The sequence below is a fragment of the Amphiura filiformis genome, chromosome 18 (assembly GCF_039555335.1).
Source record: "Amphiura filiformis chromosome 18, Afil_fr2py, whole genome shotgun sequence".
Classification (NCBI taxonomy): Eukaryota; Metazoa; Echinodermata; class Ophiuroidea; order Amphilepidida; family Amphiuridae; genus Amphiura; species Amphiura filiformis.
Window position 1 is genome coordinate 35,118,229 of NC_092645.1, and position 27,193 is coordinate 35,145,421.

General features: G+C 38.1%; 2 protein-coding genes across 2 annotated transcripts; both read left to right on the top strand.

The window, feature by feature from the left end:
* Nucleotides 1-2,503: 2,503 nt before the first annotated feature.
* Nucleotides 2,504-14,760, top strand: LOC140140155 (major facilitator superfamily domain-containing protein 6-like). The gene is made up of 6 exons (XM_072162015.1): nucleotides 2,504-3,761; nucleotides 7,419-7,572; nucleotides 8,070-8,214; nucleotides 9,198-9,401; nucleotides 9,910-10,145; nucleotides 12,658-14,760. The coding sequence occupies exons 1-6, from the start codon at nucleotides 2,920-2,922 to the stop codon at nucleotides 12,832-12,834; spliced, it is 1,758 nt and encodes a 585-aa protein (XP_072018116.1). The 5' UTR covers nucleotides 2,504-2,919; the 3' UTR covers nucleotides 12,835-14,760.
* A 10,425-nt stretch (nucleotides 14,761-25,185) lies between these two features.
* LOC140139108 (uncharacterized) lies at nucleotides 25,186-26,028 on the top strand. Its single transcript, XM_072160890.1, has one exon. It carries the CDS (start codon nucleotides 25,186-25,188, stop codon nucleotides 26,026-26,028), a length of 843 nt encoding a protein of 280 aa, XP_072016991.1.
* The last annotated feature ends 1,165 nt before the right edge of the window (nucleotides 26,029-27,193 follow it).

Sequence of the window (27,193 nt, forward strand, 5' to 3'; positions counted from 1 at the left end):
TGTGCTCTCAGGTCCCACAAAAAATACATGAAAACGTCGCTATTCGAGTCCTTCACGCAACATTCGACTGCAGATCCGTCGGATAACGCTTTTACAATGGGAAATGAACTTTGCTGCTTGGATGATGTCACAATGAGGTTAGCATTTATTCCGTATTGAAGAGCGTGTTCCGACGGATCTGCACGCGACCGGCCTCAAAAGCCGTCAATGTACAATGATGTACATGTTAATGTTCCTCAGGGAACTTTGATTAAAATTACTGGACTGTGATATTATTCATGTGAACAATACGCTTCTTTTGTGGATGCTACATGTACCATATATCCATCATTGTATAAATAGCTATCAATTAGGGCAGGGCACCGATACCACCTCATTCGCATAGCAAAATGACCCGTCTCCTCCGCAGCCAATTTGGTTCTGCTCCATCGAAATCAAGCTGTTCACGGAGGAGACTACCCTCCTTTGTGTTTGTTCATTTGTGTATGGAGAGCCCTTCTTGTAGTCCGTAATGACTTAGGTTACGCTTTCAGCTAGAGTCCGACGCTGCATTGTACTAGAAATACCTTTTCTGTGAAATCGCTAGAGAGCCAACCGGGAACACGTATTCGTTTTGAAAATATAGCATTAAAATTAGTATCACCCTTGTGGCCCCCGTGCAGTGGAAAACCTTAATTCTTTCATTAAAAAGAAATGAAAATTAAAAAAAGCACGGATCTACCTGTGCACCTATAAAATGAGCACAGCAATTTGTCTCAAATATGAATGAATTTTAAGAAACATACGGGATATGATGAACATTGACCTGACGCCATGATAGTAGGATCTATTAGTAGGCATGTCCACTAAAAATTGAAGTACTTTTAAATTGATTCAGACCTAACTTATTGGCTGGGAATTGATGAAAGAAACATTTTGGCGTTTAAATAATCTTAATCGGACGTTTCATTCCAGAGATATGGCCTTTTGAGTGTTACGGTTTTATATAGGGCTGCTAGAACATTTTAAAAAGTTAAAGTCCAAAAGGATTACTAACAGAAAGTGCAATTTTAAGGTACTTTTTCTTAATGTATTTATTAACTAGCGTTATCTGGAACATTATATTTGCTTATAACAACATGAAAATAAGATCATCCTGAAAATTTAATCGATTTTGTTGACATACAACAAAAAAATATAAGACCTCAAAACCCATGGTTTGTTTGGTGAAACCGCAAGCATGATCATAGATGGCCGCCATGGAAAATATCTCCATAGAGGAGATGAACAATAAGTGCATTATTTCAAATGAATGGCGGTAGTCTTAAACATTGTTCAATCTTTTACGGTCAGCACATTTTATCTTCAAAAATTATTATATTTCATCATGGCATAAGTTTGGTAACATTAATCACTGCCAATTTTGAGAAATTTGCTCCAACTCAAAGTTTATCTTTACTACATTGAGCAATACACTGTGTGCATGGAAGCCATGATGGTCCCCGGTTTTTATACTCCCTATGAAATGGACATGGTAGTAAGAAGTGCACGGGGAAGTGCATGATTTGAGATGGGCCGCAGTAGGCTTAAACATTCTTAAATTTCTTAACATCCTACACATTTTGTCTTCATAAATAGTTAAATTTTATGAGTATGTAAGTTTGCTTGTCTGATTCACTCCAAATTTGGAGATAATTGCGTTTGAACACCTGATGCACGGAATGGTGTCACTTCAACCTGTTGTAGTTCTCATCTCATTAAATTTTTCATTAAAAAAAGTTGATCTCTTCATGCAGGAAGGTCCTCTCTATTTACTGACCAAACAGGAAAAAGTTTGGTGAATGTTTTCTGGTGGAATCAGGAATTTCTTGAAACACCCTGATATAGGCCTACATTTGGATCAAAACAAGTATGTACGCCATTTAACATGCCTGGGATTTCTTGTATCGATCAGTTTCTCCATAGACAATACGTGTGTGAGTGCACGCAAACAAAAAATGAAAAATCGTTCTAGTGGAAACTGTATTGAGAGTGGGCATCCCTACTATTAGTCGTTTTATATACAATGTATATACCGTATTGTCATAATACCAATATTTTGTCATAATATATAATGAGTTATATTTAGCAACGTAAATGTGCAGTTCATATGCACAAACGAATACTGATCTTTATGATATTCATATAACATGTCACATAGGAGGTCATACGTGTTGACCTTCATCTATTGTATTTGTTCATCTGTATATGGAGAGGAGAAACGCCATTAAAACTCCATCAGTATTAGGGTGTAGTTCAGTGAACTCACCGGATTGCTATTCCAAGTACTTTGATAATACAGATAATATGTATTAATAGGTCGAGGCGATTGCATTGAAAACCCTAATAAATTATTCATAACAGTTACGTAATCAATCGATAGTGCGGACACTTTTCATTTGCAAACCACCAAAATTCGTGATCTTTTAGCGTTGGAAAAGAAACCACGTGAATAGAGTGCCCTCTCAAGAATATCTACTCTCTGATTAGGGCCGTGTCAGCCTGCATCATGGAACAATGTATTGTAGATGTTTAGAATTTCATCATATTAAAAACTAGGAAGGATTACTGATCTTTTGCCCTTTTGCTCGTCATTTTTGCAGGAGAATCTTTGGGATGTATACCGGTACTAGCCTAACTGCAATTATTTTGACTGAAAAATAAATCTCTGTGTTATATTGTTTATCGATATTTGCTCGTGTACCCGGTTACCGTAGCAGACGACACACCTCATGTGACCATGGACATGTATGGGAAGCTTAAAGTATACGCAAACGGTAGACTAAATAGGTATCGGCTGTACAATGATGTTATTGTAGCACAGACATACTTGAAGACTCCACCAACATCTGCTATAAAAAGGAGCTTTCGTCGTAATAAACGTTGACGTGAGCCTTCATCATGAAAGCAAATAATTTAGATGAAGATACCCATGCCAGAAACACATCCTTCAAAGATAATGCCTCAAAGCAGCGAGTTTGGAAAGACATCTTCAGCATAGATCGTTCCATGTTGACCTATAAGATATTCTACTCATGTGTAAACGGAGCTTTTTCTTGTATTATATCCTTCCTACCTCTACAGATGAAACAGTTAGGTTTATCACCAAGTCGGATAGGTCTTGCAAGTGCTTCGCGACCGTTTCTGGGGACTCTATCTACGGCTATGATTGGTTTGATATCAGATCGAATAGGCTATCGTCGAGCTTTCCTATTGGGATTAATGATCTTGATGCTGTTTAGTGGTATTATGTTGGCTCTGATTAAAAGCCCGGATGAAGCTTCTTGTGATGAAATATTGGAAAGTAACAATTCGAATGGTGGAAGTTATAAGAGAGATACACGTATATCAGGACAATACGCCAATGTGGCTGATGTGGAAGGTAAAGTCGATTTAACATCTGGGGTAAGCATTAAAACGACTGGAGGAAAAGACTATGTATGTTGTGATATTGATGACTTGTATGTGATTAAAAGAAACATAGATTTGGAAGGTAACAATGGAACTAGAGGAGTGCCTTCTAATCATGCATTGGTCATAAACAGAAGTTGGCAGTATGAGGAGAGATTTTTATTCCATACCTTCATCACTGTGTTAGTAATTGGAAGCTTGTTTGAGACGTTCTTTCGTCCAACTGATGCCATTACTGACGCAGCGACAATGGGTGCCTTGGCAGATGGCAACAAGGGGCTGAAAGAATATGGGAGCCAAAGGTGTTGGGCCAATCTGTTCTTTGATTTCGGGTAAGTGGTTTTATTAATCTATTGAGCCTTTGCACGGTCATCTAAAAATAAGGTTCTACCTGCTTCGTGCGTGTTGTGTATACGGAAGCCTGTCAAACTTTTTTTGTTTTGTTTTTAAGGACAAAGGTATGATTTGACTGCCAGATTGGGAATTTAATGATGTACTTCGTGTGTGGAATATTTTCCACTCAAGAGAACTACCAAATCGGTCCAGCGTGTGGCGGATGAACAGATACTCCCCGGGAGATACACATAAAGGAAGATCAAATGGTGTTTTAAATACGCCAAACAAAGAAAAGTGAATGGGATTAACTGTGGGCAATCGGATTTATGTTCGAGCGATCTCCTCTTTTCTCATCTTTTTAAGTCGTGTTCACACAGTCGGATTTAAGTCGGTTAATACCGGTAATAAGTCGCTAATACCGGTTATAAGTCGCTTATTATCGGTAATAACTCACTTATATTCAACTGTGAAGTGGAACAGATTTGACTGTTCCGGACGAAAGAAGTGATTGTGAAAGAAACACCGTGTTGGAGATTGTCATCTGTAAAGGATTTATGCAGGGCGGTGTGAGTTCATAAGAGCAATGCCGGGTCAATGGGTTACAACAATGCTGGACCAGGAGGGTGAAAGTGCATAGGAACAATGCCGGAAACTACGTCACGCTATTGTTCGACCTAGGCTACATATTTTTTAACGCATGCGTGTTTGTCAATACAGCTTTAGTCTCCTCCACCTTCGCAACACGGTACGTGGAGTGTCTAGAATCACACCGACGGCGGAGGAGAATACTAGCTGGTCAGACAGTTTAATTTTATCAAGCATATAATACCTGAACAATCACCGTCATTTGATCGATTTACTACAGAATATATTGTATATTCAAAATTTAATTTTAATATTGTAAACCTGTTAACTTATATATTAATGTGTACTAAAGTATAAGGACACGTGAATAAAATCATGTCGAAGACAAAATGGCCGCTAATCCGCCTATTGTCTAGACCTAGGATACATATTCCGAATGAGGGCAGCAGACTAGGATGCTTATCCCTTCCTCTAAGATCCCTGGCTGGACCTAGGCTACATCATTTTAACGCATGCGTATTCGTCAATACAGCCTTAGTCTCCTTCACCTTCACAACTTGGTATGTGGAGTGACTGGAATCCCCGGGGGGGGGGGTACTCAAAAATTTTTGGGTAGGGGTGTGCCTCAGAAGATTTTGACGTAGGACCCATGGCTATACCACTTCAAACCTAATTTTTACTACCGATGCATATACCAACATAGAATAGACACCCATGACTATACCAGTTGAAAAGACAAAAATACCACCCATTGATATACCAACCCCATATACTGACCCATCCATATACCACTATACGTTTAGAATACCGTAACAAATTTTCATATCATATTTTTTATTTCTTGTTTACAGTATTTTTAATTCTTTTATTCTAGGTTCTATCAAAGGGTCTATCATTAATTAATTATTATTATTTTGTTTGTTAGGGTGGTGCAATAATTATGTGTACCCCGGGTGGTGAATTATAGGGGGGCAAAGATTTTTGGCAGGCCAAAAGGGGGGGCAATGTTTGGCAGAACATTTTGAGAATTCACCACCCCGGGTACACATAATTGTTGCACCACCCCATATTTCGTAATGAATACAAATCCAAAATATATTTATTGTTGTTTTGTTTTCTCAGTTTCCTTCATTTATGTTCGTTTGTCTTGTATGGGCCAATATCTAGCCTAGTTTGTAACAAGTATTGTGTAGCCTGTAGGGAAAGATGATTCTTGCACTTTATTTTAAATTTTATTTAACGAAATACAAAACCACGAAAACAGTGGTGCAGCCAGTGACGCCCCCACCCCCCCCCCATCATACCCTGCATGGTGAAAGAAGAACGAAACAAAAAATTAATAGAAATTTTGAACATCAACATGAATTTTTTATTTATATTTTTTTGTACAGTACCTTTTTTCTTCCCACTCATGATTTATTGAAATTTTAAACGAATTTAATATTCATGCATTTCTGTTCAATGCAATTGCAATTATCATTGAATTACGCGAACCAAAACAACATCAATTTGACCCATGCATATCGATCGTGTATGATCTTGGCAGTGCTGTCGCGTGTCATGTCAGCTGAATTCGGCACCAAAAATAACACTCAACTTTACACTAAAAACTTACCCGATTGTTGATAAAACCTATTTATATGATTCGATGCATTTAAAAATCGGCAGTTAATTTGCTCAAATTTTGCGATCCCGAGTTCCGAGAGACAAAACTGACTTAAAAAACAGCGATGAAAAAATTGCTGTTGCAACTTCGATACGATAGTATTTCAGTGATTTATCAAAATTGGTCGGGTAAACAGAAGTAGTGCTTGGCTCACATATACTACACCGGAAGAGTGTCGCCATCTGTTTGCAATGACAACTCAACGTTTGCTAATCGGACTATCAATTGATTTGCCCAGCTCTGAATTTATGGTTCTGATTTGCCTTATTTGGATAGCGATGTACCTTATTTGGAAACGATCAGACAAGTATTTTCGTGAAATTCATGCAAGCGAGTTTAAAGATTTTCGACCCATTGATATACCAAAATCTGATTTAGACCCCATTTCAATACCAATTTCAACTCACTACCTATGCGTATACCACAAAAACGGAACAAATAAGGGGTCATTGATATACCAAGCGGCCGAACATGCGCCCCATGTTTGCGGCACGTCCCCGTATGACCATTTGTACTGAGTACCCCCCGGGCTGGAATCACACTGACATCATCCCTATATCTTCGTGTCAAAAAATGCCGTGATAGTACGATGAATCTTCTCGTTTTACAACAGCATGGCGATTTTGTTCGAGATATGCCGAGCGACTCAGGCTAAGCATACCATTTACAGACGATATGAGATTCCACAGAGCCTGCCACACAGGCATTCAAGTAGCCAATCAACGCCAAATCACCATGGACGTATTTTGTAATCCGAGTAATATTGAAAACAACATATTTTACGTCTTTGAATAAATTCATCAGGTCTGTAGATTATCCATAAGATATAGAATTAAGACCAGTTAAAACTTACGTTTCTGTGATGGACGTTTCATCAACCAACGGTTGTGATATTGACCCGGCAACTGTAGGAGTTGGAGCAGCATCAGCCACTGTGTTGATTTACCAGATCCCTTGTCAATCAAGTCATATATTGATGAGTCCGGTTACCTAATCAACATCACACAGCACTTCACATCACTTCACTGATGAAATCAATCGATGGTTGATGAAACGTCCAGAAACGTAAGTTTTGACTGGTCTTGATGTGATGGAACTCTTATAGTTAGGGACCGTTCACAAACATTTGTTTGTGGGGCCTGATGCAAAAAAAAACTTTCTGGTTCCCCCCCCCCTTTACATATCTCAAAAAGTTCAGGCCCCTCCCCTTTTTGACACGAAAATTATGGGTCAACCCCATAGAAAAGCATATTAACTCAATTTTTCCAGGAAAATTTGTGGTCATTTTTTCAGCCCCCCCCCCCCCGGGTCAAAACTTTTTTAAGGCCCCCATTTTTGCATCGGGCCCCCCTAACAAGTGTTTGTGAACCGTCCCTTATGGATATATTTTATGATTTTGCAGAGCTATTGTGAGTGGTACTCTTCTAACATATACCCGTGAAGATATTACAAAGTGTGGTGTAAAACTGGTAAATGCTGACTATAAGATCATCTTAGTACCATTTTGTGCTCTCATGATTGGAGGCGTGATTTGTATTCGTTGGTTTCAATCTTCGGTAAGTACACAATGTAAAGACAAATTAACAAGATACAATATAAAGCGAAAACGAAACGAAACAAAAAGCAAAAGGATTTTTAGCGGTCCGGATTAGTGTTGTACTTTGGTTTTTGCCAGTCCAACGGGTTACCGGATGAAGTTAGGAGCATCCAGACACAGTCTATAATAAAAATTCCTTTCAAAAAAGGAATGAGGCGCCCAATAGGATGTGATGTGCTAAAATCTGGGGGCACTCCCACTTTGGAGGTGACGCGTACGAGGGCTGTTAAGACCCCTCTTTTCACCATCGCTGTCACCCAAAGACCCATTACCAGCACATGCTGTACCCAAAGACCCCATTATTAGAGGGCAGGTATTAAACTGACAGCCTATATATAATAAGCTCATTTCGTAGAGTATCCATCCTGGATGGACAGTGAATTTTTTTTGCACTGGCTGTCATTATGTATGTGGAGACTTGTGTTAAAAACCTTTCTCCTTGTTTATTTGTTTCAGAATCGTGAAACAGAGCCGCCACAATGGAAGCAGTTGAAGATTTTATTGACCCCACATCACATTATCATCCTCTCCTTATTCCTTTTCTTTGGTATATTCAATGGCGTCGTCTGGGGTTTCCTCTACTGGCATCTGGAAAACCTAGGTAGGTCAAACGTATAGGAGTACAAGAGGAGGCGGGTTCGAACCCCGGCGGTGCAATCGACTCCACACCGCATTATTATCCTCTCATTATTCCGTTTCTTTGGTATATTCAATGGTGTCGTATGGAGTTTCCTCTTCTGGCATCTGGAAACCATATAGGTAGATCAAACATAATATGAGAATGTGGGTTCGAACCCCGGGGGCGCAACCACTAACTTGTAGGTAGGTCAAAGGTACACATGAAAGGCAAGATGGTTTCCGGGTTCACCAACAGAAGGGCGGCAAGAAGAATTATTTAGAGAACGATAGGATTTTTTTATTTTGACTATCCTCTACCGTGTGATAGACGACAGGCAGGTCCAATATTTTGAGTAGTGGATGCCGGCCCACTACGATATTCGAAATTCCTATCGTTTATTCTCATTCTTAGTCAGTTAAATATTATTTTAATAACTGTAAACTATTTTTTAAAGTAAAAATTAAGTTACCGTCTTAAAAACTCCCCTTTTTCTAAATGAACGAAACTTGTTTACAACTTCACATCTTTTGTTGCGCGTACTGCTAGCGCGTGCGAGTATTCTGCACTGCGTCTACGCATACAACGCGATACATACGCACACCTCTATGAGCGTGTTACGCATTATCAACGCTAATGATGACGTGGGGCCGCTTACAGCGTGATAGACGACACCCAAAATCATGCAATTGTCCAATCAGAGTATTTGTCTACGTAATAGACCACTCCCACTGACTAAGAATAATGAATAAATGGTGGAAACTTTAATTGAAAACTATTGTAGCTATACCTTTTTGTGTCGCCAACAGGACCATAGCTCGAGGCGGTAGGGGTAATTGGTGGGGTGTAACACCTCAAATTCTTCAATAAAAAATATCAAGTATGGTATTCAAAAAATGAGGAAACATTGCTTTTTTAATAATACTGTGAAATATTAACATGCTTTATTTTGTGTCATCTTTCGTCAGGTGCAACTCATGGTCTATTGAGTGCAGTGATACTATTTCAAGCAGCCTCTGAGATCCCTTCTGGATACTTATGTAGAATCTCTATTGAATATCTAGGATATTGGAATAGCATTCATCTTGGATTCCTGATTTACACAGTCCGATTTGTCTGGATATATTACATTGAAAATCCCTGGTGGAGTATACCAGTGGAAATCTTTCAAGGTAATCCTTTGGTGAACATCCGTATAATAAAGTTAACGAAGCATAATAGCACTAAATGCTATTATACCGCGATGTCCGTGGCGTATAGTTAGGATTTTAGGTATATGTGTGTGTGTGTGTGTGTGGGGGGGGGGGGCAGTGGCGTAAATTTCTTTTGACATGGAGGGGCGGGGTGGGGTTGGAAAAATTTCTTGAAGTATGGTGAATCCAACACCTTTATCTAGACCTATTAAGGTTAACAAACGCGCGAATTGGCAAATAAAATGTCACAAATAAAAAAATATTGGCACAACTAAAGCTGACACACAAGAGGATTATTATGGGTTCAAAAGAGAATATCCCAAGGCTTTGATATAAGGGGTGTCATTCCAACCCCATGTGCACAAGGCAACCATTTATTTCAATACTTTTTATAATCGTAATTGTACAGAGGTTTTTGTTTGTTTGTTTGTTTGTTTTTTCTTGTAATAATGATCAATATTGATCGCCATTGTTATTAATGTTTTAGGTTTTGCCTTTAGCCAAACTTGGAGTGTACTTCTAGCCTATATGAATACATTCGTACCCGCTAACCTGTCTGCTACTGTATGCGGAATATGTTCCGCCTTGTACTTCTCCCTCGGTGTATCGCTGGGATATTTGCTTACGGGATTTATGGTGGAGACGGTAGGTGGATCGGCGACTTTTGGATACTACGCCTTGGTTAGTCTTGGATTTTCAATGCTCTTTGCGCTGTCAATAAGGGTAAGGAGTTTTGGTGAAACTGACATACTTAGGCATAGATAATGAAATTGTTAGTAAAAAATGAGTTAGTAAAAATTTCGACATGTACATTTTGACAAACGCAGCAACAAACTGATTCCGTCCGCAACTTGTGCTCCAGGACCACAATACTATATTGGAAGTCTATTAGCTGCAAGTCTTTACTGTGGAAATCAGCGGCCTCTTTTAGCAGTGTGGTTTTGCTAGAAGCAAAACCAACATAATTATCGTTCATCTCTAATAATGGGGGAAAATTAATAAGAAAGTTATGTAACTTCTTGCTGATACAAAACTCTTGAAAATATGGGGATAATGGTATTAATCAAAACACCTTACATGGAACTCAATTCGCCGTAGAAGTGATGTAGTTAATCGGATTAACTACCATAGCATTAGATGAATACAATTTTGAATTTTTCGCCCTGCACTACAACGTTCACGCGGTACCTATGCATTGAATCACACCACTCTTCGCCATACATACATTCTCCCAGCCACATTTCCCTAACATAATATGAAATTTAAAAAAATAAATAAATTTATTTTTGCAGAGGCGCCGGCGGGGTTTGAACCCACGCTGCACTGAGCAGTACTATACAGTATTGACATAACACCAGCGTCTTAGACCGCTCGTCCGTAAAGGCTTGATGGTGTCATGATGAAAATTTAAAAATATAATCGCAACTTCATTACTTCAACATACCACGTGACAAGCAAAGACAGAAAACGTATCATATTTTGGAATTTTATTTGTTTAAAAACATTAATGTGTATTAATAGCGCTCAATTGTTGATAACTGCGTGTTCTAGCCTACGCACAATAGTTTTTTCATACATAATATCGATTTTGACTCGCACGTACTCGCCGTATACTAAAAGTATGTCGGTGTGGCGTGGCCTACCATTTTTCTTGTAGCTTCTTGTATACACGTCGATGTTTTCATCATTTATACAATAAATCCACATTCGACCCCTAATTTTATTTCAGGAAATAAAACATTAGATTACCACAAAAACGAAACAGTTATCATTGGTGGGGTCTAATGTCATTCTTACATGGAATTTTCAAGGTTTTTCAATTAAAAAAATATTTTGGCGTATATAAAATTGAAATAAAATTCTCTGCCTCATAAACGACATCAAATGTGCCACAATTGGGTATCACGAATCGTTATATATGATGTGCAGTTAATATTCATATTTTCTTTTATACAGAGGATGCTTCAGTTTTGGAAAAATATTTTCTTGAAAACCCTCTCACTCGGTTATTTCAAAACGGTAACCACGCTTCCCTAGAATGTGCAATAAATTAGCATTAAAATTTATCTTATCCTGACAGCAAGCGTTTCTAAAATGCAGTATGGCGAAATGTGGTGTTGCGTTGAATCATAGATGTCAAAAGAAAGGCTGATCACTCGCACCTGTAAGATTAGTATCTTTGAAAAGAGCGTTATTGTATACAATCTGTTTGCTGACATACACAGTTGATTAGTGCAATCTGCTTGTAGTGCAGGGCGATCTACTCAAAAATTGTATTCATCTATTCATCTATCACTTCTACGGCAAATATCAAGGAAATGCATTCTATAGTGAATAGATTTTAAAGGAACACTCCGGCAATCACATCATTATGCCTTATATGTTAAAAAAAACAATTATCAATCACGAATCACCGGGTTTTATTTAAAACAAACTCATATTGACCATAAAAACTAATAAAAACAGCCGGCTCTCAACATGCGATATTCAAAATTCCCGCGCCAAAATTACCTTTTGGCAATTGACGGTATGACGCCATGGTTATTTGTGCTCAATTATCGTCGGCTTTAATTGTGTTACTGGGTCGTCATTGCCATAGGCAATTTCGGTGCCCGGGGAATTTGAATATCGCGTGGTGAGAGACGGTTTTTTTTTTCTTTTTAAACTTAATGTGATTTTGTCTTAAATAAAACTACGTGATCCGTGCTTGATAATTATTTTTCTAACATATAAGGCATAAAATTATGATTGCCGAACTGTTCTTTTAAATATATAATTTATTTACAAATCTACAACAGAATTTAAGATGGGTATTCGCTGTCGAAATGACGTAAGATCAGATTAACTACCATAGCAATAGGTACAACAATTTTTGATTATATCGCGCTGCACTAGTAATTCTTTAGAATAATATGTCAGATGTCTAATTCATATGCTGATCACTAGTCTTGCACCTGTAAGATTAGTACGATTGAAAAGAGCGGTATTGTATTTCATCTATGATTGCAGACATGCACAGGTGATGAGTGCAACTTGCTCGTAGTGCAGGGCGATATAATCAAAATTGTTTGTACCTGTTGCTATGGTAGTTATTCTGATTTTACATCACTTCTACGCAGGTAAACATCAAGTTAATCAACAAACAAACAAAGAATTAACAAAGAGACAAGCAAAACATATTAGTTTCCTTTTCATTAATTTTTTTATATGTCTATCTTATTGTTTAAATCGATAGATGGTTAAAACACCTAATCCGGCAACCGATGAACTGGACGCGAAAACCAAGACGCATAAGGAATCTGCATCTGAACATGGACAAGAAGAAGTCCTTTTACCAAAATGTCCTGTAGAACTCACGACGGTAAACCAACAGCCGCCGCCATACCAGGATAATAGGGAAGCGAATAATTAAAAACTGTTTAACCTTTCTTCAATTATTAAAAGCACAAAACATTGACGATAATGTCTCCTTGGTCGACAGACAAAGTCTTCATGTGATTGGCTGCACAAAAGTCGACAAAAATACCTTGCTATGGTCTTCCAACATAGGCCTTCAATTGAATATGCTTTCAGTGTCGACCTGTTGATGTGACTGGTAACCAGGGGCGTAGCCAGCTTGTTATTTGGGGGTGGGCAAGCAACATTTTCGTCCCCATTTTGTCAATTTTGTGTCCCATTGTGGGGGTTGGGGCAAAGCCAAATTCCCCATTGTTAGTCTTTTTATTTTATTTTAAGGGTACATACTCTTGAACTCTATCCAACTTGTCCATGTTTTCCATTTTTGCAAATTTATGAAGTACATAAATCGTCGGCAGATTGCTACACTATCGTATAAAGTGCAGTTTGGATAGTTTTACAGGAGGAGCATATTTGTGTTTTGCGTAGCCGTTTGTTTCCAAGTAGCCATAAAATGACAAGGGAATGTAAAGCAATTTAATTTTGATAATATAAACTACAATATATGAATTATACTGATTAAGATGTCGTAAGTGCCACATACGATAGTGTTGCACTCAAATAGAAATTAGTGTAGAGTGCAACACTATCGTAAATAGTGTTGCACTCAAATAGAGATTAGTGTAGAGTGCAACACTATCGTATGTGCCACATACGATAGTGTAGCATTGACTGCTAAATTAAGATATTCGTAATATCGGCTCAAATTTCCAGTATCTGTCATTTTATGTTACTTAACAACTGTTAATTTATTTCGTCACATAATATTTACAATAAAAAGACACCTTTTGCCCTAATGTTATCTCTCAAGATTTATTACTGAATCTAAGAATAAAAACACTGGATTTGTCGTCTCTATTACCAGTCACTTGCCACTTATGGATGCGAGTCTTGGGCTATGACCAAGAATGATAGGAAAAGAGTAGATGCTTTTGAGATGTGGTGTTACAGGAGGCTTCTACGAGTGACATGGAAAGACAGGAGAACAAATTCCTGGATCCTCGACAAGATTGGTACAAGTCTAACCATCAGAAGCGGCATAATGGACAGAAAGCTGAAGTACTTTGGCCATATTGTCAGGAAACATGGAGGTGTAGAAAAACAGATTTTGCAAGGGGCTATGGAAGGCAAACGAGGAAGAGGACGTCCACCAACATCTTGGACTAATGACGTGAAGCTGGTTTCTAACCAAGGAATGCAAGGTGCAACGCACTTGGCATCAGATCGCGTACTCTTGTGAAGACCACAGCAGCGCTACACAGCGCCACCTGACACAGAGAGAGAGAGAGAGAGAGATTACCAGTCATGGGAGCTATGAACTTAGCCAGTGATGTGTTAGAGACTGTTTTGCACTTACGATGTTGTAGCATTCCGTGATTTTGTTGTTTAGGTCCAATAAAGTAGCGTATGTGGCACATACGATGGTCTTGCAGCAAATGAAAAACAAAAATTAGCGTGCAAGACTATCGTAAGTGGCGCATACGATAGTCTTGCATGCACTAATTAAAATTGCATTGCACTTACGATATTTTATTTTATTTATTAAAAAATAATTAAGCAATTTTGAAACTTAAAACCAGGTTTAAAATGTGTGTTTTTATATGGCCTTCCATAATTCGTCAAAAACTCATTTTGGCCAAAAATGTCACTTACGATAGTGTAGCACTCTGCCGAGATATTCAAATTGCAAAATTTGTGCCTAAAAAGTGCTTTTAAAAATGATTGTAGTATATTCATTTTGCCCTACATATAATTATGTTGTTTACAATTGCTAGGTGAGAGCAATTGGCATTGCCAGACCAGGCCATAACAATTTTAACACAGCTGAGGCTTTCATTTTAACCTTTTAATTTAACCGTTATTTGTTAAACTGCGATTTTTACTGAGAAATTAATGAACGTATCAAAAAACTTTTCGGAGATCGATTTTAAATGACCCGACCCGTTAAAGATCTGGAAATCAGCTTCAATATCAAATATTACTAGATCAAAGGTCCGGGCACTTTTTAATTACGTTAAATGTATGAAAAAAGTAATATAATTTTTCCAAATATCATGACATGAACGAACAGAACAGCTGAATTTGACTATTTTAAATTCCTAATAAGTCTGCTCAGTCATGTGTGCGATTTTATATTGTGGTATATCGATGACGAAAAAACTCGGTTTTTTTTTGAAAAAGTAGCTTCAATTTGGAATGAAAATCAAATGGTAGCGTAATCGACAGACAGTTGAGAAATAATGTTGGTAGTTAGATGTCAAATTTAAGGGGGTACTACACCCATCGCATTTTTTTACGGGTTTTTTTGCATTTTGTGAAGAAATGAGAAAAAAAAATTGGACATAGTGGTATGCAAAATGAAGGGGCAAATCTTCTCGTTCTATTGGTGGCATCGGTATCAATGTAGCTTACATGCTTTTGAAGGTAGAAGCCAAAAGGTGGTACATCACTGATGTTTTAAATTCACTTCATTTTGGAAAGCTTGCTATCAACGGATTTCGTTAAAATTTTGGATATGTGTTGCTAACGCATTAGAGAAATAATGTTGATATGTAAAATGGGAATAAGTGGTTCCTGATGGCATTATGAACTTGGTGATTTTCAGTGCTCCACATCTATCAAAAACGAACTGGTTAAAATGCTTCTATTTTCAATGTTGAGCTATATTTTGTATTTTTAACTAGCGACATTATTTCACTGAAACTTAATTAAGCCATAGGTAACAGGTTACCACAACCATACTACAGCAATGTTGAAAAAATTGCATTTCTCGTCACCTATACCCACCATATTTCGTAAGTGCGTTAAGCTTATATTTGCGATTTTGGTAACTATTTTACCTTTTGTTTTCTAACCCATTTCAACTAGGAACTCCAAAATTGATACAGTGATAGCATATTTTAAGCGGAGTCATATCATTTGTAACTTACCTATGATTGTCGCTATCCAAGGCAAAAAATTCAAATATTGTGTATATTTCCATAGAGTTCTGCACGATATACGGTAGCCGAATTTTGACACACGACAATTTTGACAAGTGTTCACCCACAATCCATTGCGTTATACGAGTTGCCGAGTTTTGGTATATATTTAGGTATTTTTAAGATCAAATTCCGGCGTATGGGGCAATCCCAATACGGAGCCATGGAGAAGGAAAAAACAAATTTTAGACAAGCCAAGACGGGCCGGGCCGGGGTCACAGGAATTTGGGAAAATTTGGCAGATCGAAGGGGGGAATTTTTGGCGCACATTAAATGGGACACGACTGATTTTTAAATAACACGCACAAGGCTTTGGAATCACGTCACGGGTATGCCTACAGAATAGAAACGCAGTCAAAATCGTGAAAAAATTCCTGCACGTTATCCGGCACGCTCAGGCCTATAACGTAGGCCCTACGCTCGAATTTAGACATTCCCATCTATACAATTTTAAAGGCCTATCCAGTGATCCCAGCAAAGTGTGAAAAATTAAAATTGTTTATAAATGTCTAAAAGTGAAGGATAAGTCATTTAAATTGTCATTTAATATTTTTGAAATGTATTTGGCATAGGATCCTAACAGCAGTAGGCCAATTGACAAAGTTGAAGCCCGATATAATGTAGGTGGCCTATCATAGGCTTATCCCGGCTAGTAATCAGATTCGTGTAAAATGTCTGATGATTTTTTCCCGGGATGAGATTTTGTCTTTAATACTCAGCGTTTGGTTAAACCACTAATAGGCCTACTATAACAACAAACAGGGACAACAAAGGCGATTATGAAGGCCGGGGAAGGGGTAAGATTATAAGAAATTCAGTTGGTAGGCCTACACCATTTGGAAATCCCCCAGTGAGCCCCTTATCATGCTTATTTCATCATTTACCGTGTTAGTGTTACCTTTAAAATGTAGGCCTACGCCTATTATTTTGCGGAATTGTAGGCCTATACTCGTGCTTTTCACCGCTGATTAGATTAAGTTTATATTATCGCAACTCGCTATCTGGGGTGGTGAATTTCTTTCCCCATGCCAACAAATCTTTGTCCTCCCCACTTTGACATGCCAACCCCCCTCTATCGACATAGGCCTACCAAAACATTGTCCCCCTAGGCCTACATGGCAACCGGTATACTTTTAGGCAGGCCGAGAAGGGGCAAGCAAGTTTTGGCACGTAGGCCTATATTATTGCAAAAGCCAAGTATTAATATACTCCTTTAAAATGCCTCTTCTGGCACAAAAGAAATACCGGTAGCAGAGTGATGCCACGTGCACATGTGCATTGACATTGGCCAATATCTATGGGGTGTAGAATAGGTCTACTATTATTTATTATTCACTTTTTCTACTCACTTTATTAGGGCCTACCATTTAAAATGTCTAAAATTGCGGAATTGTTAAAATGTCTTAATTTGCGGAAATGAGCAAATTTCTCATACGTTCAGTGCCGTACATAAGGGGGGCAATGGGGGAAGCTCACCCCCTCCCCCCCCCCTTTGGATGCGGTCGCCCTGAAGAATTTTACTAGGGTCTTTTTTGTACTTTTGAGCCTATTTTGTTTCGTTAAAGATTTCCCCCTTGAATGAGGGTTTCCCCTTTCACTCCTTTGCCCCCCCCCCCCCCTTAAAAAGTCCTAGCTACGCCCATGATCCCCCATGACGCCACTTCACGGGGAGGGGGGGGGGGCACAACATACATTTCTGGTGGGTATGCTCCTGGGGTATGCTCCCCAGAATTTAGTAGGGTCCGGGAACTGAGCTCCCGGGGGTGCTGACGGCGTACCGGGGTAGGCCTACATGCCGGAAAGGGATCATTTTTGGAGCTGCCAATAAATATAAAAGGTGGTCTTTTGGAGCTGCGAATAGTCAAAAGTGGGTCTTTCTTGGCTTTCTGGGTGAATAACGCCTGAAAAAAACCAGACATGTGAAGAATGATCGAGCGATGTAGGTCTTAGAGCTGAAATGGTCAAGTTTCCGTGTTTACGTATGCCTGCGCCTGCGCCTATGGCTCTATTTTGGTCACGGGTCTTTTGGAGCTGCGGAATCCAAAAAATGGAGGGGGGGTCTTTCCGGGAGAGCATACCCGTATGGTCTTTTGTGTTAAGTTCCAACGCTTAAAATTCAATTTTAATAACACGACGGTCACAATCTTGATTTTATCAGGGATTTTACCAAGAGAAGGTGCTAGGCATACATGCTCATGTTTGAATCTGGCAACTTTGAACTTATGCGGTAGTCTTGTAGCCGTCCGGTCCTGTTCAGTTTTATACACGCATTTGAATAGGAATTGTTTTGCGCACTTACCTAATGTTTATGGAGCACATTTTCTTCATTAGTTTGTCAAGTTGATGTCAAATGTTCTATTCTATATTATTTGGCAATAGAGTTTTTTTTGCCTATAGTATGTCCAAACATGGTCCAATGTTGTAATTTGTTGTTTTTGATCGCAAAGGTCGGATATTTTTATTCCCGATTTAACTGTGCACCCGCCGGAGGGCTTCGCAAGGGTGCAGAATTCGGCGAAAGTTTGACGGTAATTTTGCCTTTTTTGACACTAAAACGCATTCGATCCTTAATTTTATTTCAACAAAATTTTTAATTTAGGTAGCATATGAATGAGGCGGCTACAATTTTTTTTACCAAATCTTAAAGAATTATTATTCTCAAATTTAAATGTCTGACCTGTGTATTTCCTATTGGTAATACAAATTGACGTGTCAGCCCTAAACATACATAGGCAGGTCGTATTTTGGACTGGTAGCAAGTCTAATATACTGTATGTGAATATCGATGAATGTTAGAAACGGCAGAAACCGGTTGTGACGGAGACTACGTGGTAGCGTCCTTAACAACCAGTCAACTTTAAGACAAATAGGTGAAAAGGACACTTTCACGATGTTTTTCATATTTTTTTTATTTCACATGATCAGTGCATATATCGCCTAGCTTGAAATGATAAAATATTTTTTTAGACCAATCAAACCAATATATGGGTGTAGTACGCCCTTAATGTTCCACAATCAAGATATCGATAATGTAACAAAACAGTTTTTTCTCAAGCAAGATTCTCGAAAATGTTCCCCAAAAACGGGCTCTTCCCCATGGCAACATTATTTCTTTGATCGATTTGTAGTACAATACAAAAAAGAAGAAAAAGTGAAGGATAAGATTAAATTGTCATTTGGTATATTTGAAATGAAAAATTTGGCAAAAAACAATGAAAACTGCAGTATTGACGAAGTTGAAGAGCTTTGAAGCCCCATTCAAATTTATGCAGCTATTACTTTGCCATAAAATTTGCATTATATCGTGAATTTCAGAAAATCAAAATTATTAGATATTTTGATATCAGTACTATCCTCGTATTCAAAATGCAATTTGGTGTGGCTGATGTGTTTTCAGGTCCCCCAAAAATACGTGAAACGTCGCTATCCAGCCCTTAAGGTTAGCAACTATTTTAAACTGTTGCGATTTGGTCGTTCACAGCATCTTGCGAATGGTAGTGAGCTTTGGCAAAAATTGCATTGATCAATTCATAGCGAGTGTGTAGAAGAAATCAAATATCACAGATATACTTTTGTAGGTCCTGTGGTTCTTGAGTTATGTTGTAAAGAGGGCTGAAACAACAACACTTTTGTAAAACGTACATAACTCATTAACAACAATAAATTTAGGTTTCAAAGTATATGATTTGTAGAATGAACTTTTGCCAAACATAAAAGTGTTATTTTTCAATAATATATTAATTTAGACAATGAAAATCTATTTTTTTTGGCTGCTTCGACCAACAATACCACATGACTTGTACCCTTAATGTAACAGGAAGCTATAATACAGGGTGTATCAAAATGAAGTATACACCGTCTGATAAATGCCACTAGCTTAAAAAGTATGAGTTATTTGGTCAATGCATTAGCTGATAGCAAAATCAATATCTTGTCCTCCAAAAACTGCAAAATCACTGCAGGCGTGTGACCATTAATAAGGACTCAGTGGCTATTTTTGTGAGCCGTGTAAAAATGCAGTTGCGCGGAGAATTAAAATAACTTGTAAATCACAGTTTCCCCACTTTCTTTACAATAATTGACGGAACACCTTACAGAATTGTTTGGCAATCGTGTGATCGATTTGAAGCACCAAGTGAAATGGCCCTAAGATCACCTGATCTTACATCTCTGGATTTATTCTTGCTGGGGTTATCTAAAAGCAAAGGTTTCACAAGTGAGATGAACTCCAGAGACACAAAATGGCACATGTTAGCATCCCCAAGCAGGACAGACCTCTCATAACACGTGGTTTGGATACCATGTTAAGGAGACCTGATATCTGCATACAGAGGAATGGTGGCCATGATCTGGTGGCCATGTGGAAGACTAAGGCTGTTAATTACTGTAAAGAAAGTGGTATTACTTGACCTATCCGCAGCATTCGATACTATCGACCATGACATCTTAATTCGTCGTATGAAACTTGGCTTTGGTATAATTATGTGGTAAAGCATTGCAGTGTATAAGTTCTTATCTTAAATGTAGTACTAGTCAGGTTCACATGGATGTTGTTTGCTCGGATTCCCATGTTTGGGGTTATGGTCATGGTGTGCCGCAAGGCTCTGTTAAGGGCTCATTAGATTTTGTTGTTTAGACTACTCCTGTTGGCTCAATCATCCGCAGGCATGAATTAAACTATCACGTGTACGCAGATGACACACACATTTATGTGTCATTTGACCCAAATGTTTCGGGTTCATATAAAACTACTCTTTCAAAACTTGAAAACTGCTTCTATGCGCATAAAGATTGGATGGGAAACAACAAACTTAAACTAAACCCAGGTAAAATTGAATTTTTCATTGCCGGAACTTATAAGAGTCTGAAGAAAATACCACACAAAGTCGATAACAATCAGATACAGTCCGCCATCTTGGAATTGTTTTTGATAAGCATTATGTCCATGACTCCACACATCAACAGTTTAATATCCTCTCTAAATTTTCATTTGCGTAACATATTAAGACGTATCATGGACAAAGAAACCAAACATATTTGTGTGTTTTACTCTCTCATAGAGAAATACCTTCAGCTGGTTGTAGGACAAGATCTTCCAAAGACACCACATTACTAAGAGCTCGTGTTGGTAAAATATGCATCGGTGTTGTGTTTTGTGTTGCGGCACCTTCATTGTGGAACAGCCTCCCACGCAACATCAGGGAGACTTCATCACTTCACTCTTTCAAAAAAGAAATGCTTATGTGTCATTTCTATCCAGAATGTTGATATTTTTGTTTTGATTTTTTTTAAAACCAAGATGGCGACAAGAGAGGTCGTGTCGAAACGGTCCTCTCAGCAATTTGTCAATATCCAATCAATTCGACATCTAGGGATATTCATCTTGGTTTGCACATCCCTGGTAACTACCCTGGTTAACGATAATGCATCTTTGAAGAAGATAAGGAGAGATATGGAGAGAAACCTGAAAACCCGATCTCATTATTTGTGATCGTCAGACCATGCAAGCTTTTATTGTTGAAATATCATGCCCATTTGATGCTTTTGTTAACACATGTTATAACACCAAATTCAACATTTACCAACCACTCAATGAGCACATCACCCTGGACACACCGTATGCAAAACAATTGTCATTAATATAGGTAGACTCGGAAGTATTCACAACAAGGCAGTGGCGTACCGTGGCCGCTCATTCCCCGGGGGGCTGAAGAAAATTCAATTTTGCCGCCCCTTCCTCAACAGCCCGAAAAGGTTGACCCAATTTTTTACGGTGGTTTGAAAAAGTGAAGAGCAAAAAAAGGGATTATAAGCGCTAGCGCCCTAAATTTTTTTATACTTTTCAAACTTTTTCCGCCCTTTCTTCTTTACTCGTTCTTTTTGCCGCCCCTTCTTCTTCCGCCGCCCCTTCTTCTTCCGCCGCCCCTTCGTTTTGGCCGCCCCTGCTTTTAGCCCCCCCCCCCCCCAAAAAAAAATACGCGCATGCAAGGTCACTTCAGGACTAAAAATGCTTTGCTTTTCAAATAGGCGGTGTAAGGCGATCGCTAGATACCTCAACATTAGCGCAGCCATTGGCTCAAATATTATCTGGAAGCAGCGCGCTCGCACTATTTTGCAGCGATACTGGTTGCCGATTTGATGTGGTATCTGGCAATTGTCCCAACCATATTTGGTTCCCATCAATTTATATGTCTTCTTCATTGTTGCGCAATTATTGCATTGCTTTGCTCAGCTTCGCTTGTATTATATATATTGTATTGTACTCATCATGCAGTTATTGTTAAGGGAGCGATCGTTATTTATGGCAGGGGGGAATGGGTAAATTTAGGGGGAACACGAAATTTTTTGTGGTCTTGAGGGGGAACCTGAAATTTTAGTTGAACCAGGAGGGGGATTGTTAAATTTTAAATGGAGAAAATTGGGAAAACAAGGGGAACGCGAAAATTTTGAGCGGACGCGAGGGGGAACGCGAAATCTTTTGTCGATATTTTTGCCAAAACACCCATTCCCCCCCCTGCCGTAAATAACGATCGGTCCCTAACTACACAACACAGGGGCCTTCATAATAGGCAATTGAACCCTACTGGTAGCGCTGTGTCGTAGCTATACGGGTTGAACTAGTTAGTATCATATATCAAAAAGTATAAAAGCTATGATTTTAGTACTTTCTCTGTTTAAATTACTTATTCTTTTCCAAATATCTGAATCTTCAACCCGGTACAAGCTTTAATAACGGGGAACATACATTTTATTAAAAGAAATCCTACCATTTATCCAAACTCGCCGTGTTATTTCAATGCACATTTTACTTCACCGGGCAGCCATTTTTTGATCGTATTTTGAATATTGGTGTCATAAAACCGTCATAGGTACAAATTTAGTACTTTCTGTCAATCAATTATGGCTTATTCTCTACATGTCAATCTTTAAATAATTGGCATAGTCCTTATAATAACTGTACTCCGCCTTGATGAGTAAATGATAGCAAACAGCTGCGAACCAGTGAAAAATATCCCAAAACTCGGTCAGTGGAGAGTGGATTAGTCGTCCGTAGCGGACAATTCGGTCGCTCATTGGATCAATATTATCAGGTGGTAATAAATTTGCATTTGACAAAAGATTACTATATAATGGTTTAGTACTGCATATAGGCCTATCGGTTTAATCTTCAATAAGCGGGTTTATGGCTAGAAAGGTCACGGTGAATTCGACTATGTGTGGTTTTATATGCAATAAAAGATATAGGCCTAAATATGTATGTATGTATGTAACATTAAAAGAAACAAATTTACTCCATTTTCACTACGATTCGTTTCGCCCGAAGGCTCCTCAGGTGAATGAGAGAAATGTAGAACAAACTTAGAGTCATGCGTTTATCGCGTAGCTTAAACATGTTTAACGCGCATGATTTTTATACGCTCGCTTGCGTTTTTCCTTAAACATGTTTAACGCTCTGGTCGCTTTCTTGCGTGTCGCTTACGGTGTCGCTTACATATATATTTTAATTCTCCTTAAACATGTTTAACGTTTTTAATATAAACATAAAATTATAATTAGGAAACATATGTATGTATGTATGTATGTTAAATAAACACGAGAATCGCATGCTACATTGATGTTAATTGACTTCGCACCACTGCATTTTTACTTGGCTCACAAAAATAGCCACCGAGTCCTTATTAATGGTCACATGCCAGTGATTTTTCAGATTTGGGAGGAAAAGATTTTTATTAAACTATCAACTAAAGTATTTTGACCAAATACCTCGCATTTTTTAATCTAGTAGCATTTTTCGAACTGTATACTTTACTTTGATACACCCTGTAGTCGTTATAAAACTAAATGTCGTCGATATGCATGTGAATGTTTCTGTCCAGTGATAAAGTTACTAGACTGTGAAAATCTCTTAAGGGATCTAAAATGAGCGTTTATTGCGTTTCGACAGTATTTTTTGTGGGACGTGAGAGCACCTCAGACCTATCGAATTGCATTCTGAATACGAAGCATGTCTTTCTGATATCAAATAATTTTCATTTTTGAAAATCACAATATAATACAAATTTTATGACAAATTATAAAAATTTGATATTTTTCAGATTTTGATATATAACAGTCCTCGAAGTAAATTATATAAATCTAATGATATATTCTTAAAGTGTATGTAGCAGGGAGGAAAAGCCGACGGTCAATTGAAAATTTTGACCGTTCATATTGAAGATATGCATTTTTTTCCCAAAAAGACCTCTTTTTTTTTTTGGTTTTTTGGGGAAAAAAATCCATATCTTCAATACGAAAGGTCAAAATTGTCAATTGATCGTCGGCTTTTCATCCCACCTACATACACTTTAAGTATAAATCATCAGATTTATAAAGTTTACTTCAAGTACTGTTAAATATCAAAAATATCAATTTTAATGATTTGCCATAAAATGTGTATTAAATTGCGAATTTCAAAAATCAAAATTATTTGATATCAGAATGACATTCTTCGTATTCAGAATGCAATTCGATATGTCTGATGTGCTCTAATGTCCCAAAATAAATACTGTCCAAACGTTCATACCCCAGCCCTTAAGCCAATTCTATTTTAGATGTGTGACCTTCTTTTGTGGATGCTACATGTACCGTATCTATTATCATAATAGCAATTCAGTATCGAAGTTACGTAATGTTACTATGTCAACGGGATCACGCGCTAGAGTAATGAACCACGATCGAAATGATCACCACATAAAGTATATGGCACTCGAAGGCATACCAAAGTAGCGTGATCCGGTAACCAAGAGAATTACGTAACCACTTCGATGCTGAATTAGGGCCTAAAGTACCATCTGAAAATTCCGAGGTAGGAATTCATTCTTTGTGTTTGGATAAGCCTAAAGTGTTTGCATCATGGTACAATCTGGTACAATGTATTGTAGATTTTTAGATTTTTAACATCAACTCGGAAGAACCACTGATCTTTTTGCTCGTCTTTTTAACTTCATTTTTGTGATGATGCGGGAGAATCTTTGGGACGTATAGTCTAACTGTTGACTAATAACAATTATTTTGCCGGAAAAATAAATCTATGTGTTATATTGTTTATCGATTTTTGCTCGTGTACCCAGTTACCTACAGACGACACCTCATGTGACCATGGACATATGGGAGGCTTAAAATATATACGTAAACGGTATCAGCTCTACTACTAAGATGTTATTGTAATACAAACATTGCTTAAAGGTTCCAACCCAGGGTTCCAACAATATCTGCTATTAAAAAAAAAAAGAGAGCATCGTAGTATACTTAACCGTTGATGTGAGCCACTAACGTGAGCCTTCATCATGAAAGCAAATAATTTAGATGAAGATACCCATGCCAGAAACACATTATTCAAAGATGATGCCTCAAAGCAGCGAGTTTGGAAAGACATCTTCAGAATAGATCGTTCCATGTTGACCTACAAGATATTCTACTCATGTGTAACCGGAGCTTTTGGTTGTATTATATCCTTCCAATCTCTACAGATGAAACAGTTAGGTTTAACACCAATTCGGATTGGTATCGCAAGTGCCTCGCGTCTGTTTCTGGGGACTCTATCCACGGCTATAATTGGCTTGATATCAGATCGAATAGGCTATCGTCGAGCTTTCCTGTTAGGATTAATGATCTTGATGCTGATTAGTGGTATTATGTTGGCTCTGATAAAAAGCCCGGAAGAATCCTCTTGTGATGAAGTATTGGAGATTCATTCGAAAGGTGCAAGTTATAAGAGAGATACACGTATATCAGGACAATACGCCAATGTGGCTGATGTGGAAGGTAAAGTCGATTTAACATCTGGGGTAAGCATTAAAACGACTGGAGGAAAAGACTTTGCCTGTTGTGATATTGATGACTTCTCTGTGATTAAAAGAAACAAAGATATGGAAGGTAACAATGGAACTTTAGGAGTGCCTACTAATCATGCATTAGTCATAAACAGAAGTTGGCAGTATGAGGAGAGAGATTTATTCCATACCTTCATCATTGTGTTAGTTATTGCGAGCTTGTTTGAGGCGTTCTTTCGTCCAACTGATGCTATTACTGACGCAGCGACATTGGGTGCCTTGGCAGAAAGCAAAAGGGGGCTGAAAGAATATGGGAGCCAAAGGTGTTGGGCCAATCTGTCCTTTGATTTGGCGTAAGTGATTTTATAAAAATATTGAATCACGGTCATCTCAAAACGAGGTTCTACCTGCAAAGTGCGTGTTGTGTATACGCAAGCCTGTCAAACTTTAATTATCGCGTACGCTTTGCAAAAGCCTTTTAGCGCGTTGCTAGAAAAGCACGAGAAATAGATATGCACTTTTTGAGCATATTATGCGTTTGCAGGGGGAACCTCGTTTTGGTAGCAAGGTGGCGGATCTTTTTGTTTTGTTTTTAAGGAAAAGGGTATAATTTGACTGCCAGATTGGGAATTTAACGATGTGCTTCCATGTGTGGAATATTTTTTCCACTAAATAGAACTACCAAATCAGTCTAGCGTGTGGCGGATGAACAGACACCCATAAAGGAAGATTCAAGATTAAAACGCATTGAAAACGCCAAATTGCAGTCACAAAATATATAATATTAGTAAATCACCAAAGCAAATGGTAACGTAGGTATGTGGAAAAGAACTGCAATAACAAACTACGTGCCCAAAGAGTTGTCTTTGGCATGTCGCTTTTTTGAAATATCACCAAAAATATCAAATTTTGGAAAAACGCCCCAAAATTTAAAACAAACACGAACCTTTCAAAACAAATACATACTCGCACTCGGCGGCCCAGTGACTACCTGCCGTTGTGATTTGGAGTAACTCGTTGCTTCCCCTCTCCAGATACGTGTATTTCAAGTTCGCCCATACCCCACGCCTTAAGAGGGTGTGGTTTTTACACCTGATGGAAACACAAAAAGATACTTAAAAGACATCTGAATCCTCAAATCCAATTTGCCTGACTAATGATGAAATTAACATGGCTGGTGATGGATCAGCATGTGAATTTAGAAATCAATGATAAACAAAGCTACAACATTAATTAAGATAAAATTAAATTCCAAACAGTTAATTAAACAAACATTAACAAAGGTTCCTAACAAAGGTTCCCAGACCATGCTAAAACAACATAAGTTATTCTAACCCACTCTTGATATTAAATATAATTAAGGTTATTTAATGGATTTTTCAAGGCTTGATTCCAGAGGGGCGTAAGTTAATAATAGAAACAGCCATGCAGAAAAAAATGAAGTCAAGCGTACTTGATGTATCAATCTACATGCACAATGACCACGAACTTATGAAACCGTGGCACGTGAGTCATCCTATGT